Raw genomic sequence first — 16,470 nt, forward strand, 5'->3', positions numbered from 1 at the left:
GACCTGAAGTCAATAGGAGCCGAGGACCTTCATTCACTATTCTCAGCCTACTTCGTTCAGCCGAGAGACAAAACAACATCCCATAATGAACAGTGATAACAGACAGAAGAGAGTAAGAGAGGGGGGGGAAAATCCTCCTTGGCAACAGACACGCAGCGTACAGACAAAGTGCAACAGATTAAGCTGTAGAGGGAGAGGGAGCGAGAGAGAGAGGGGTAGACAGAAAGAGAGCGAGACAGAGAGAGAGAGAGAGAGCGAGAGAGAGAGGGGTAGACAGAAAGAGAGCGAGACAGAGAGAGAGAGAGCGAGAGAGAGAGGGGTAGACAGAAAGAGAGCGAGACAGAGAGAGAGCGCAAGAGAGAAAGAAAGCGACAGAGGAGAGGCAGGAGAGGAGAATTGAGCATTTGTCGAGGCGTTGTTCCTTCTGAGAAAGGTCGCAAGAAGGAGTAGAGAAAGAATTAAAACCGTTATCGCATGGTTAAACTCCCGCCAGGTATATTTGTCTACTGCCCACTCTTAATCCTTTCCTGTCGCACTCATTAAACACAATGTCCAGAACACAAAAAGAAACTGAAATAAGAGTAGTGTTCCACAAAGCTTGACTGACAGGGGGAGTTTACTTTAGTTTGCCTCGTCTGACTGGACTATGAAAGGTAAACATGCTCTCTCTGCCAAGTTCTTTCTTTCCTCAGTCTGTTTCACTCACGGCCAATGTGAAGTTAGCCACAGGCTAACGACGGAGTCCAAAACACACGGAAATGTAAAGGACTTGGGGGATACACTGGTTTTTATTTGCTAGCTTGGCAAAGGACTACAGAACTCGGAGGTCATTTGCATGAGAGAATATGAGTAAGGCCGCAAGTTTTTCCACTACATGACCTGACCAAGAAAAACTCAAGGCCCTAAAAATTGAGTTACAGTGAGTTCGTTTCAAAAGGTCAGAGTTTGTTCAAACCAATGACATCATCATAAACCTCATCCTAAACCGCAGTTTTACCTGCATGTGGTCCCCAGCCAGCACGATGCGGGTGCTTTTGCTGGCAAGCGCGAAAGGCATGATGGTCTCACACTCCATGGCCTGGGCTGCCTCGTCCAATAGGATATGAGAGAAGATCCCTGCGGACACACAAGAACACAACAAACCATTTCAGTCACAGCACCGTTAGAGGACCCATTCATTACCATGAGGTGAGGATTCATTAGGCTCCTTGAAACAAATGGTGCACGGGTCATTGCAGGCTAGCAAGGTCAAGACATCAGCAATGCATTGGTCTGTGGTGCTTATGGTGGATGCTATTAGTAATACCCAATGACACTTGTAACATCACAACCTCATTGGATAATGATTGATTTGATATTGTGTGGTATAGGTCTGCTATGTATAGTTTTGCAGTTTGGTCCTCTTGGATCGGGGTCCAACGTTCCGATGTGTTGGTCTTAGTCGTTACTAGCGCATTGTACTTTAAATATTAAAATTGACAAACGAACTCTCTAACCCCAAATAAACTATGACGAACGCTCTCATTTACTCTTCGTTCTGTAAACTTGTAGGCTTTACTTTCGATTCGCTTATTGTTCCAGCTCTTATGTTGTGTCTTGCCTGTCTGGTTTTGTGATTGTATCAACTAAACAAAAAAACACATTGGAGCAAAAAGGTTTATCTTCTGCCCCCTCTATCCATCTTCAACAGTAGCCCCTACAAACCAATGCTGGTTTTGCTGACGTTTGAAAGGGTTTGAGCGGTGGTATCCCTGATTTAAAATACTCAAACACTGCTCAGCCCATGAGGAGAAGGTTATGTACAGACAGTTAGTTTTTTCGTTTCTTGTCCGTCTGGTTTTGTGATTGAGTCGACAGCAAAAACAAACCAAAACACAGAAATAAAATAGAAAATGCGGGCTTGTCTTCTGCCCCATCTCTTTCTCTCCCTCAACTTCAGACAGCAGCCCCTATACACACTAAAGCTGGTATTGCAGACGTTTGAAAGGGATCGAGCGGTAACCCTGATTTAAAAAGGCTCAAGCGCTGCTCGGCACATGAGGATGAAACGGCATAGTAGAGGACTGTCGGAGCAGAGCAGGCAGGGAGAGGTGGAAGAAACATCCACCATACAGCCGGGTCCAAACGCCTCACCATTTCCACACGACAAGTGGAGACATACAGTATGATGGTGGAGAAACTGATCAATCGAGGCCGTTGGAGGGTTTTCGTGGATTTTTCTTGAACTTTTGGTACTAGCATACTTCAGAATAAAAAAAACTGACAGGAGTGGAATGCATTCATGTTCTGTATAGTCCAAGGTCATATTACAATATTTATCTTTACAAAATCTTTTGCAAAATGCACGACAAAGTTTGTATTCATGTTGAGCGTTGGAACTGCAGTTGCACTTGAGCAAGAGACAAAATATAAAGCACATTTTACCATCTATTGTAGTAGGGTTATTTGCATATAGCACCCTGTATGTCAGTTAAGAGACTACAAAGACACCAAAGTACCATAACTTCACCTCCCATTGTCATACGAGTCATTATTAACAACATGCACTATAGGTGACCTGTAACCCCAGTTATCTAACCCCAGCCAAAGGTGAAGCTAGCACTACCGCTCCCTGCTGCTCCACCCTCATAAATATGTAATGCAGCGCATAACGCACAGGAATGATGTACAATGATGTACATGGATAATTACATATGGGTCTGTAGTGTACCTCGAGGCTTGCCGTAAAAGAGGGAAGTAAGGCAGGTTCTGTTCTGTTTATGAGCGGGGCCAGGCGGACATGAATGGGGAGGACGGGCTGTAAATGCCATTCGGGGCCGTCCAAAAACCAGGGGGCAAATTGCATTTCCATACCCGCTATCCATCATATGTCTAACGATGGCCGTGGAATTTGGCCTGAACTGGGGGAGGAAAGAGAGCACTGGGGGGGTGCGGTGGTGTTAGGAGGTAGACTATTTAGGAGTCAAATGTAGTTCTAGGAGACAAATGTAATTCTCTCGGTCATCTCACACATACACAGACAAACCACAGGCTGCCAAAAGCCTGGCCCATAGAGAAGAGGAGATGGAAAAAGCCAAAACAAAAAAAGATAAGAGTCAAAGCAACCTGTTCGACGTGTGTACAGCATTAGTGATTTGTTATCACTACAAAAGGTGTGTGGGGCTCCCAATTGCCTCATTTGTCGGCGGTTTTCATCAACGGCGAGCGTGGGAGATAGATGAAACGCAAGGGGGGGCCTAATAATGTAAAGTGCATTCGAAACAGGCAGATGGTGTTCCTAAGCAACAGACAAAGCCCCCCGCTGACACATTAGAGACGGTTATTAGCTTGTTGCTGACAAATTGGTTTTTGTTTTCACCATCCTCTCTTTGCCATGCAGTCTCCTGGCGTTACGGGGAAGGCGTGGCGGCTGATCAAAAGACGGGTTTGGGGCGGGTTTGAGATGTGTGATGTAGCTACATCTCGGTAGGTGGGTGTTGGGATCGTTTAAAGGCCCTGTTGTCATTCTGTTGACTTTATGAGCTTGTTAAAACAAAACTGCTTGTTAAATGCATAACATTTGCATGTAGCCTAAGCCGTCTTAACAAGCAGTTTGCAGTTGCACCGCTCACTTAGGTTCATTTAAAGGCTTTTACAGTATGTTCCTAGCTATACAGCTCCTTGTATCAAATAGTTATAGCACCAGTGTATGCTACGTTTGCTGTGTATGCTACATTAGCTATGTGCTACGTTAGCTGTGTATTCCATGTTGATTAATGTGGCTATACAGCTCAATGTATCAAGTCATTGTAGCACCAGTGTATTCTATGTTAGCTATGTATGCTACCTTATCTATGTGCTACGTTAGCGGTGTATGCTATGTTATCTGCGTATGCCATGTTATCTGTGTATGCTACGTTACCTGTGTATTCCTATTATGTTAGCAGTTAGCAATCCAAGCACCAGTACAGTATATGCTGCTACATTAGCCATATTTGCTACGTTAAGCAGTTAGCAAACCAAGCACCTGTGTATTCTACGTAAGCTGTGTATGCTACATTGAGTAGATATGCTATGTCAGCGGTTAGCCACTCACCTGGCTCCAGGTCCAGCTGGCAGAGGTACTGGGAGGTGCTGAGGGTGACCACCACCACGCGGTGCCTGAGGATGTCCTCCCTCTCGGGCATCTGGAAAGTGTACTGTGTGTTAGAGATCAAACAGTACTGCTGCACCAACGGGTGGACAGTCTTCACCCAGCGGTTCCTGAAGTATACCCTGGGGATAGAGAGAGGACACAGTGGGATGGTTAATTCCAGACAAACTGGGCTGACAAATCAATAGCAACCGATACATATTAACGTTGAGAAGTATCCATTTACTGGTTTTAATACGATGGGATTATTTATTTATTTTACATTTCTATTACTCTACTTGCAATTGACAAGTAGAGACACAAATCAGCAACATCTCAACTTTTTATACTTTTAGCATTTTGCAACTGTCCTGACATTTTCATATCACTCCATTGGTTGTATCGTCTCATTCCTTATGGGATTTTGTGCCTCGACAGGATTTAGCTGACCTAAAGAACTGTCTGTGTATCGCCTTCAGCATGTACACTTATGGCCTTCTCACTTGGCTAAGCACACAAAGCCCCGGGAGAAATTGGCTGATCGCCCAATTACATGGCGATTACAGTGGGATTCCCAACACAGCCCTTGGTATCAGGCCATCAGTCAAGCGTAACAAGTCATTTGTTCCCCCTGCAGGGCCTTCAATGCCACATGGAGTCTGGCTAGAAGTCAGGGATACATTTTTATTTTGTTGGGGGGCTGGATTACAGTTACTGTGATTAGAAGTCACTGAAGCACTAGTCGAGGGAAGGAGATTGAGTGTAGGGGAGAAAGGGAGGAATATAGGAGTCTTTATGTCACAGCTGCTGTGTTGTGGGGCCAGGACACATCTCCTCAGAAAGATTGAGGTCTGCCAAGCTCACTGCCATAAGGCAACCGCTGTTCCGTTCCACTGCACCTCTAACCTCAATGATGTGGATGGATCAAGCTGATCATTGGTTTTGACTGCGATTCCATGCAACTATGAGTGGATTTGGGTTTGTTGATGTCTCAGGCAGCAGTGAGAACTGAATGGCCGAAAGCACACTGTTCACAAGAGGTGGGGATTGATTTCAGGCGGCAGACATGTTCCTTTAAAGATGTGTAAGCAATGAACTCTCAAGGTTGGGTACTGGTACAGCAAAAAATGATAAATATCTTGGAATAAAGCAAGTATTGCATTGTATTGTTTCTTATGAGGGTCTCAGTGTTCTGAAGAGGTGCTGCCCTTGTAGAGTGTTTGTAGACCCTTACCTGAGAGGTCTTGCATGCGTGTTGCCAGCTTCTACATATGGATGAAGGTAGTCCTTTATGTACAGGTCAGCCGCACTGTTGGAATGGGTGCAAATGAGGACCCTGCAGAAAAAAAAGGGGACAAATGTGTCAGGACTTAAGAGATCTTCACCAAATAAATATGGCCAGGAGATTCTGTTGACCACGTGATCTGACCAAGGAAAAACGGCAGGCCCTAATAATAAAGACAAGTAGGTATGTCAGAGAATCATTGACTAGAAGTGACATAACACCTACTGTTTCTACTTTGAGGCAATACTGACAATTCTAGGACATTCATTTTGAAGTGAACATGTTAACACATCCCTTAAAACAGCGTTGCAGGAACGTTGTGCACTTGACCGTGGACTGCATGTTCCTATTTCTCAGAATGTTAACATGATGAACAACTGTATATAGGGGTCAATCAACCTCCTTGTATCTGCTTTTAAAACATCCATAATTCATTCCCACCATATAATATTTAACATATTCAGTTGGAAAGTTTCAGATGAATATTGCATTCCTACACATTTTTTCAGAACATATTTTTTTATTATGTATGAAGGCTTTATAAAATAAAAAAACATCTTATGTTCAAGGCCAAATGCCACAATGTATTGTATAATTTTTTTATAAAAACGCAGGAAACATTGTCATTTCCTATTTTTACACCAGCCAATATCATTTCCTGTCAGCGTCTCGCCGTACTAACAAGAGAATGAGTAAAAAGTAGAAGAGCGGGAACCTTCTGGGCATTTTGCATTCTATTACAACAAGGCATTCTGTTGGAACAGACTTCACAGGCCGTTGTAACGACAATTCAGTTGAACACAACATGGTTCACTTGAATGGAGATTGCGGAGCAACATGGTCTTCGATTTGTCATTCAATCATCCAAACACAATCAACCAAACAATCGCTGTCTCAATCCCAATCGACAGACATTTGCATAACCCACACACATCCCCCAACTGCCTTCAGTGACACATTCTGATTGGAAGATACACCCAACTTGACAATGTCACCCGGAGTGTTTTCTTAACTAAATGCCAACTCCAAGGCTGCCGGTTGCCCCAGCAGCAGCAGTAACCTTGCCCTTTCGCCCTTTGCCCTTTTAGAGCGACCCGTCTGGCCGTAGCGGTGTTGGCGTGTGGTGCCCGCCTCACCTGCTGTCGTCCTGCCTGAGGATGTGCTTGACGGCCTGTGCCAGGGTGAAGGTCTTGCCCGTGCCGTAGGGCCCGATGATGAGCACAGGGGGCAGGGGGATGGTGAGAGGCGTGGTGATGGCCAGGATGGCCTCCTTCTGCTTGGCGTTTAGACGCGGGTCCAGCTGCTCGTCCCACTGCCTGCAGGGTGGGAGAGAGAGAGAGGGGATGAGATTCACATTGAAACTAAGTCGATTAGTTTGCTGGCTGGCTCACAAGCAGCATCGCTCATGGGGTCCCTAACAAGGAGGGAACATAGATCCACACACACACAGCCATATTCACACACCAAACCCCACCAAAGCCCACCAAAGCCCACTTGCACACCCTCTTAAGTGTGATAAACCGTGGGCCAGTCTCCCAGTATCCCGGTCCTCATTAGAAAGCACTGGCCCAATGGAGCTGAACAGACGCCCAGTCGATCGTATACAGGCCGAGCCATGCTAAAGGCAGCTGTAAGCACCGTGATGGGGCTGTGAATAGGTAGGGCAGAAGGATGGGTTCAGAGGTCAGTGGGGATGAATGGAGAGCCAGGTCAGGGTTTAAACTGAGCTGGGAGGCCCACCCACAGAGTAATGAGGTCTGAAAAGGGGTGAGGACTCTCAAGGTCTTGGTATGGCTGGCTGGTGAGGCTGATCAAAAGCATTGTGTATGGGTGATGAAACAAACAGACACAGGGTGCACAGCTGGTCTGAGAAACCCAGACACAGGAGACAAGTGCATTGGCGCTGGCCAAATAGTTTATTCACGACCAATCAACATGGCAGTCAATAGTCCCCATGCAGTCAGGCAAGGCAGGGGCTTTGTTCGGCCTACATAACTAGTGACAAGCAAGATAACCTACGTATTCTAACAGGCAACACTTTCCATATTATTTAAAACCCATTTTTAATACCACTTATTCTCATACAATTATCTTAATGATGTGAAGCACACATGGACCCATAGTATTTACGAACTTTATCCAAAGCTGGTTATTGCCATATGGAGCTAGTTTAGGAGGTGATTTTCCTAATAAACATCGTCAAAAGTTACAGCGCATTAAAACTTTAATCAAAGCCTATACAGTGTCAATCATATTCAGGAAACCAGATAAATTAATTATTTGGAAGCAAAGGATTAGTCTTGACAGTTGACTCTTGGGTTCTTGTCAATAAAGATTAATCTCTGACTTTAGACGAGATATCTAAAGCCGGTAGAACTGACAGCTTTTCAAAATGGCCGCCTAGTCAGCGAGGGCAGCTAGTCTCGGTCACCTTTCTCAACTTCATTCCGGTGTGAACGTATTAGCGAAGCTAATTTATCATGCATGTTTTAGGGAGACTTCTGTATTTAACCTAAAGGAGTATGCAAGCTAGAATAACATTTTACACACACACACACGTAGGTTATTGCATAATCTTTATTGAAAAATGTCCTCTGCCAAAATTCATGTCAAAACCTCACATGGATCGATGGGGGTGAGTAAGGGGACTGTTGGTACCTGTTGGGGCTACAGGAATGGTGTGTGTGTGTGTGTGTGTGTGTACCTGTTGGGGCTCCAGGGGATGGTGGGAGTAAGGCTGGCGTCTGGGAACAGGATGCCATTGTCTTTGATGCGGTCCAGAGCATAGTGCATCTCACACAGGGGCAGGCGGTTCAACTGGAACTGCAACTCCACCTGGGTCAGAGGGGAACACAGGAGTGGTCACTCATGGACGATCAGAAGACAGAGGTGGTCTCGGTCAGTCGTCAGACGGTCAGGAGCAGTCAGTGTTGTGGTCACTCATTTATGTCACTCAAACCAAGTGTTTTGAGTGACTAAATAAAGATCCAGTTTAGAGGATGGATACAAGTGGCTCTGAACAAAAGCACTCTCACATATTACTCAATGGCCTATCATCAATAAATGCAATGCTAAGATGGTTGTTACGAATTCAAAGTGTCGGTCTCCCTCACTCCTTTTCATGGACGGAGCAACCATTTATAGGGCCCTATAAAATCCTGTTTCAGTTTTTTTCTCCAGGTTTTCGCTCTCAAAATCACTTTTTTATATATAAAAACAACTAAATTGGATCTTTGAAGTCCACAACAATACTTAAATCACATCAAGATACCACTTGAGGTCTGGGAAAAAATTGCGAAATTTAGATTTTTGGGCTGTAGTCACCCTTTAATTCCAGTGTGCACCTTGGAAAAGGCTGTTGTTTAGAAATGTTTTTGTAGTGCACATGTGATGGTAGAGTTTCCAAAACAAATAACCACTGGATTGGTGCAAATAACCATGATATTCTGTCAGGTAGGCATAGGCTACTTTGTATAACTAACATTTAACTGAGAAGGTTCTTGGGAAAGCCTTTCCATCTACCAGAATCCTTTTTATATCATCATCGCTAACAGCTACATATAGCGGTAGACACACCGCACACACAGTCGTGGAATTCTCATTGCCTCTTCAGAAAGTTGCAGGAAATACGATTCACTGATGCATTCTGTTCATGTCTGATGATAAACTTGAGCAAATTAACTAACTTTCAATACATTTAGTTGATTCCCTACTAAGTTCAATATGTTTTTTGAATATTGTTTAATTCCATTTTAATGTCTGGATTCTGTGATTCCGTCCGTGTTCTCCGCATCGCAGATTTTATGTGGCCCTAGTGTAGTTACCCTTTAATTCTATTGCACTCCTAGAAAGAGGCTGGAGATGTTTTTGAGGCGCACATGTAATGGCAGAATTTGCTAAACAAATAAGCAAATAATCATGATATCATTCTGCCAGTTAAGCATAGGCTACTTTGTACTTAACATTTAATTGAGAAGGCTTTTGGGAAAGCCTTTCCATCTACCAGAAGATTTTTCATTAGCATCATCGCTAACAGCTACATATAGTGGAAGCTGCGCTCAATGCAACATACAAGTTCAAAAATGGTTTTTATATTGTTGAATTCCGTTTTATTGTCTGGATTCCATCCCTACATTTGTTCCTTATATGGGGTCAGTCTGCTTGGCACTGGCAATCAAGGCTCTTCGTTGATAACTAGGGAGGCTAGGGGGCACATTCTCCCCCTGACAAACTTCTGTTTAATTTCATAATAGCATGGGTTTCCACCGGGTGGCTAGATAGCTAGCTTTAATTCCCCCATCGCCACGGGCCCTGTCCTAATCACTTAGCCAGACATGAGCTGCTAACAGGTACAGAGGCCAGCAGTAAAGTGTGGAGAAAGAGGAATAAAGAAGGAAACCAAAAAAGAGAGGGAGGAGAGAGCAAGAGAGAGAGCAAGAGAGTGACAGAGAGAAAGGAAGCGAGAGAGAGGGGGATGTAAGAGAAAAAAATTACAATAAAAACATTGAGGGGAGAGAGAAATTCAAAAAGGCAAAAGGATAATAACAGAAAGACCAAGAGATAGAAAGACACGTGCAACCAAGCGGCACTCTCCAAAACATGACGGACAGATTATATTCCCAGCAACAGGCTTGTTTGGATAATTGCACATGCCCGGGCCTCGTTTTCCCCACCAGCCAATCATTCACACCGGCGAGAAAGATCAGCCTTCAGCCGCCACTGGGCAAAGTAATCTAGATCTCTCGCTGCGCTGGCAGAGTGCAATTTTCCCTGGAGAGCCAGCCTTACCGTCGACGGCGCTAACCTTTGTGAAGTGGTAATCGATACGGGGACCTTTCACCCTGAGAGTTTGCTTTCGCTAAAGCATCAGACGTTGGAGAGGTGGAGGTGAGGCTTTCATTAATGATTTCTCAGCTCTCAAATGGTAGAGGACACAATGGAATGGGAGATTGGCCCTGGGCTGAAAGAAGGATGGGGTGGTGGGCCTTTTGGGGGTTGAAACCATTCACCTGACTCATAGAATAGTTTCTATGCCACCTCCTCTGACAGTGGTGACATGGGACATAAACAAGCTTCTCGAGGCTGACGCCATGTCAAGGAAGATGTCCTTGTGACTCAAAAGCATAGACCTCCCCCGTGGTGTGATTATATGTTGTATTGAACTACACATAATGGCATTGACGCCATACTGGACTTTGGAAAACACCTATTGTGGCAGCTGCCATTTTTAAAGTCTCAGATGAAAAATAAATGATCTATTCTAACCAATCAACTCCTCTGTAGCCACTTGTTGCTAGGTCAATCACAGTGTTATCCAATGGCGTATTTGGTCCGTACCTGCAGTTCCCTATCAGGTATCAACCCCAGCTCCTCGCAGCAGTCCTTGCATATCCGCAGGAAGATGTAGTCCTTGGTCTTCTCTTCGATGCAGGCCTCGTAGACCCGCTCCTTGACCCCCGGGGGCTGGCTGCACCACTCCTGGCGGGCCAGGGGCAGCAGCAAGACTGAGTTAACCTTGGTCATGACTAGGCGGCCCGCCAGCGTGTCCTCCGACAGCGTCTCCGTCAGCTTGAAGCGGGCGAAGAGCTGCCCGTTCTGGGCGTACTTGGCGCCACCCGAGATGCCCGTCAGCATGAAGCTGGTGACCAGCTGGAGGTTGACTTTGATGTTGAACCTGGTGGGAGAGGAGAGTTAGCGTCATTAGCCAGAAATGAGGCTAGGAATGGGAGCCTTAGCACTGCTAGAAAACACTAATGTGACTGATGAGAGGGGAGACATGCGGAGAGTGGGCCTAAGCGAAGTTAGCCAGAAATGGACATTAGCATTGTTATCCAATGCTGAGGCAACTTTGATGTTGAACTTGGGAGGGGAGAGAGTAGCAAAGATAGCTAGCAATGAAATGGGACTGGACTGGAGTTGTCACATCAAGATATGCACCATGTTTAACTGGAATAAGGTTGAATCTCTTTACTTCCAGAAATGTGACCTTTTCACATTCATTTAAATGCAAACAGTAGTTGTTGTTATCCACAGAGGGCCTAACTTTGCCATATGGTTTACAGGGCAAACTTTTTTCCCGGAGGCATTCACATAGACAGCTGTTAGTGGTAGCAACCTGTTTGCGTTGGGAAGAAGGATCTTTGTTTGGCATGGAAATCTATCAATTCATCACTTGCTATTTCAGCAGAGTGGCAAAACTGACTTGGACCATATGTTTGTCAGCTTTGGGAATCCCTTAGGTAAGCTAGGGACCTTAATTAGACAGCTTTGCAGATTGATTGTTGAATGACCATTTGTTTGGGGAGAAAGAGGACACTGGAGTTGGGCGAAGTAGTCACGGGTTGTTCATGGACAGCCAAAATAATTTCAAGAGTTCAACATCTCTTATCAAGACTGTGAGGGTATTTGACAGGGACATTAGACTATATTATAGTATTATTGATACAATATTCATATTTGTATTATATAGCCTATTATTGTGTATTATTAATTACAGTACATTCGGAAAGTATTCAGACCCCTTGACTTTTAACATTTTGTTACGTTACAGCCTTATTCTAAAATAGATTAAATATTTTTTTCCCCCTCAATCTACACACAATACCCCATAATGACAAAGCGAAAACAGGTTTTTAGACATTTTAGAAAATGTATTAAAAATAAACTGAAATACCTTATTTACATAAGTATTCAGACCCTTTGTTGAGACTCGAAATTGAGCTCAGGTGCATCCGGTTTCCATTGATCATCCTTGAGATGTTTCTACAACTTGATTGGAGTCCACCTGTGCTAAATTCAATTGATTGGACATGATTTCAAAAGGCACAAACCTGTCTATATAAGGTCCCACAGTTGACATTGGATGTCAGAGAAAAAAACAGCCATGAGGTCGAAGGAATTGTCCGTAGAGCATAGATCTGAGGAAGGGTACCAGAAAATGTATGCAGCATTGAAGGTCCCCAAGAACACAGTGGCTCCATCATTCTTAAATGGAAAAACAAACACTCTTCCTAGAGCTGGCCGCCCGGCCAAACTGAGCAATTGGGGGAGAAGGGCCGTGGTCAGGGAGGTGACCAAGAACCCGATGGTCACTCTAACAGAGCTCCAGAGTTCCTCTGTAAATATATTAATAATAATAATTAGTCATTTAGCAGACGCTCGTATCCAGAGCGACTTACAGGAGCAATTAGGGTTAAGTGCCTTGCTCAAGGGCACCGACAGATTTTTCACCTAGTCGGCTCGGGGATTAGAACCAGCGACCTTTCGGTTACTGGCACAACGCTCTTAACCACTAAGCTACCTGCCGCCCTATGGGAGAACCTTCCAGATGGACAACCATCTCTGCAGCACTCCACCAATCAGGCCTTTATGGTAGAGTGGCCAGACGGAAGCCACTCCTCAGTAAAAGGCACATGACAGCCTGCTTGGAGTTTGCCAAAAAGGCACCTAAAGGACTCTATGACCATGAGAAAACAAGATTCTCTGGTCTGATGAAACCAAGATTTAACTCTTTGGCTTGAATGCCAAGCGTCACGTCTGGAGGAAACCTGGCACCATCCCTACGGTGAAGCATTGGGGTGGCAGAATTATGCTGTGGGGATGTTTTTCAGCGGCAGGGACTGGGAGACTAGTCAGGATCGAGGGAAAGATGAACGGAGCAAAGTACAGAGAGATCCTTGATGAAAACCTGCTCCAGGGCGCTCAGGACCTCAGACTGGGGTGAAGGTTCACCTTCCAACAGGACAACGACCCTAAGCACACAGCCAAGACAATGCAGGAGTGGCTTCAGGACAAGTCTCTGAATGTCCTTGAGTGGCCCAGCCAGAGCCTGGACTTGAACCCGATTGAACATCTCTGGAAAGACCTGAAAAAAGCTGTGCAGCAACACTCCCCATCCAACCTGACAGAGCTTGAGAGGATCTGCAGAGAGAAATGGGAGAAACTCCCCAAATACAGGTGTGCCAAGCTTGTAACGTCATACCCAGGAAGACTCGATGCTGTAATCGCTGCCAAAGGTGCTTCAACAAAGTACTGAGTAAAGGGTCTGAATACTTATGTAAATGTGATATTTCAGTTTTTTTTATTTTGTATAAATTTGCTAACATTTCTACAAACCTGTTTTTGCTTTGTCATTGTGGGGTATTGTGTGTAGATTGATGAGCGGGGAAAAAACAATTTAATAAATGTTTGAATAAGGCTAACGTAACAAAATGTGGAAAAAGTCAAGGAGTCTGAATTTTTCCAAATGCACGGTATATTGTAAAGTATTATATAGTCTGTATTAAATCAGATAAGCATGTATACAAAGCCAGAAATTCACAGGTCCTGGATCAGATTATTCTGATGAACAGAGTCACCTTGAAGAACACCCCACGAAGCCACACTTCCCAGACACAGATTAAGTCCTGGACATAAAAACACTTTAAAATGGAGAATCTCCATAGAACATGCTTCTTGTCCAGGACTCAGCTTAATCTGTTTCCGGGAAACCGGCCCTCAATGGTAAATTTGATGATTGAGAAGAATCCATCATTCCACAGCCCCAGGCAAATGACAAAAAACAGTGATGAGGGGGACCAGTGAAGAAGTGGGGGAGGGGGAGAGCAACCCTGGTTACTTCCACTCGGTTGACTGAGCGAAGGCTTGGGGGCCTTTGATTCGGTCTTAATCAGGGTTGGATTGCTGTAATAACCTGGTCTCCTTCTCACCTTCCACTGAGGAGAGTAGCAGGTGCCGAATTACAGGGGGGTTTTGGGGAGGCCCTCCTTTTATACACAATAAATTACTTCTGTTCTAAAACACATTTCCAGCTCTGGGGAAATCTCTGGGGATGCCGAGGAGATATGCATTATTAAAAGGGCTTTAGCTGTGTGCCTGGCCACGTGTGTAGTGTACACACACACACACACACACACACAGGCAACCCCTTTTACTGTGGAAGATCGACTCTGACACCTTGTGGTGGGCCACAATCTCACAGACCTCCACTCAATCCATACTGTTGCTCCATATTGTCTACACACTATATAAAACATTACACTAAATGTCTAATCGCAGGTATCAAGAGGTGTGACTGACTAAACCTCAATAAAAGGACCACTAAAGGACCAACCCATCCGAGAAAATACAGAATCAAAATCAGTACACACTCGTTACAATTAAGCACTATTTAAAAAGTGTATTTTTAGCAATAAAATCCATTGTCAGTGGTTGAAGGTCTTCAGAATAGGACTGATTGGAAACAAAAGACTTCAACAACAGAGGCTCTCACTCACTTGCTGACTTCTTTGTACTGGGCGATCTCCTCGATGTAGAGCAGGTCGTGCAGGCGGGCCTGGTAGTTGTCCCGGGTCAGGGTCTTGTCCAGCACCGACTGGGTGAAGAGCTGGTCTGCCGACAGGGGGATCTGGTATCGGGCCAGCAGGCTGCGGTCCAGGTCCACCGTCTCATTGGGGCTGAACTCCACGATGGTCTTGCAGGACGGGTCCCAGCGCTTGGCCGTCATCAGGAGCTGCTGCCTGGCTTGCATCAGGTGCTCCAGGTCTGGAGAGGGGAGGGTTTATTGTGAAAACCACACCTTCCAACATTAATATTGACACTTGAGCATGAGGGTTATAGGGAAATATTGGCCTGCGCTTGACTGGTTCTGATGGCTCAGTTGGTAAGACCAGGGTTGTGGGTTTGATTCCCGCATGGGCCATATATACATTTTACTGTAAGTCACAGGGGATTTGGGGAATCTGCAGGTTTTCTTACTCATAGAGACCTATATTATCCTGATATTGTTATTCCAATCCTATAGAATCTTATCAATAGCTTTCATGCTTTTGTCTGTAAACATAGTAATGGCTAACAGTGTTCTTATGAATGTTCTGAAGTTCTGATTCCACAAGTATTACTTTATTTCAAATCCTCTTCCAGCTTAGGAAGAGGAGCATAGGAAAATTCTGCCCACGCAGATTCCACCTGGCCCAAATCATGGGAAATACTGGCCTGCTCCTAAAGCTGAGGACTGGCCAGTACACAGAAGAACATTAGACATCGTATTTGCACGTCTGAAATTGTAAAATAAGTCTAAAGTAAGTCTGCCGATATAGAAGGCTGCCCTGTCACTCAGGTGGATGCTACACATTGGTGGTGGATAGGGTGAGTTTAGTTACCTCCAATACATTGCTAAGCACTTTGAGGCCTTGTAAGAAATGTCACAAATGCAACCCATTATCAATATAACTCAACTTCTCTTTTCCTAATAATTTTAGTTTTGGTTATATTTTATGTTAGAAACTTGGACTACTAAGGGAGGGTGGGAGGTTCTTTTTGGGGTTGTATGTTATAATTGAAACTAAACTAAAAAACAACCTTCTATGGAGGCGGCGTCCACCATGATGCGCTGCATCAGCACGGGCTCCGAGCCAAAGTCGAAGACGATGGTCTGGCGGAAGGTGCCGAAGATCTCGGTGCTGAAGCCCACCGCCACCGTGTAGATGCAGTGGTCCATGCCGTTGTTGGCCGCCAGCGCCTCCTCGCCCGCCGTCCACTCCTGGCAGCCCTCTGCCTCCGCCTGCAGCCGCTGGGCACCGGCATCGCCAACCGACACGCCCGTGATGGAAAAGTGGGGTCGGTGGGCATCGTAGAGCAGGGCGATGCGGTACAGCTTCCTCACAGGCTGAGGGGGAGGGGAAGAAAGTGTGAGAGTGGCCAATCAGAGAAGAAGGGCAGCTGAAGTGCTACTTTGCTTCACATGTGGGTGCTCTTTGGAAGCATTGTCAGTCAGTAAGTTATAGTCTAAGAGTATATCAATGGGTATATGAAAAAGTTGGCTTTGAGAGTGAATGTTCAGACGCACACGCATGTGGTCGCCTGCAGTGGTGCTGGGAATGGGGGAAAAAAATACTGCTTCAGTCAATGATACAAATTACTCCCACACGCGACTTCTGCAAAATTATTTTATCTGTGTTATGAGAATGTCTTGATAAAGGTCGGCATGACCAAACCGCCGGCAAAATCAAAATGCGGAGGTTACCGGTGTGTGGGAGCAGTCTTTATCAAAGTTGGCCTTTTGAGTTGCTTTCAA

General features: G+C 45.1%; 1 protein-coding gene across 4 annotated transcripts in view; it reads right to left on the bottom strand.

The window, feature by feature from the left end:
- Positions 1-16,470, bottom strand: part of LOC311113460 (putative helicase with zinc finger domain) — a 65,998-nt gene that overhangs the window by 33,841 nt on the left and 15,687 nt on the right. For all 4 annotated transcript variants that reach the window (XM_084156680.1, XM_084156681.1, XM_084156679.1 and 1 more), the window contains 8 exons: positions 15,756-16,062; positions 14,672-14,939; positions 10,734-11,070; positions 8,101-8,231; positions 6,533-6,712; positions 5,346-5,447; positions 4,076-4,254; positions 998-1,116 (listed from right to left, as the gene is read on the bottom strand). In XM_084156680.1, coding sequence (XP_084012806.1) covers positions 998-1,116; positions 4,076-4,254; positions 5,346-5,447; positions 6,533-6,712; positions 8,101-8,231; positions 10,734-11,070; positions 14,672-14,939; positions 15,756-16,062 — 1,623 coding nt within the window. The remainder of the gene's footprint in view (positions 1-997; positions 1,117-4,075; positions 4,255-5,345; positions 5,448-6,532; positions 6,713-8,100; positions 8,232-10,733; positions 11,071-14,671; positions 14,940-15,755; positions 16,063-16,470) is intronic.

Source organism: Coregonus lavaretus (assembly GCF_964263955.1).
Source record: "Coregonus lavaretus genome assembly, chromosome: 40".
NCBI classification, from domain to species: domain Eukaryota; kingdom Metazoa; phylum Chordata; class Actinopteri; order Salmoniformes; family Salmonidae; genus Coregonus; species Coregonus lavaretus.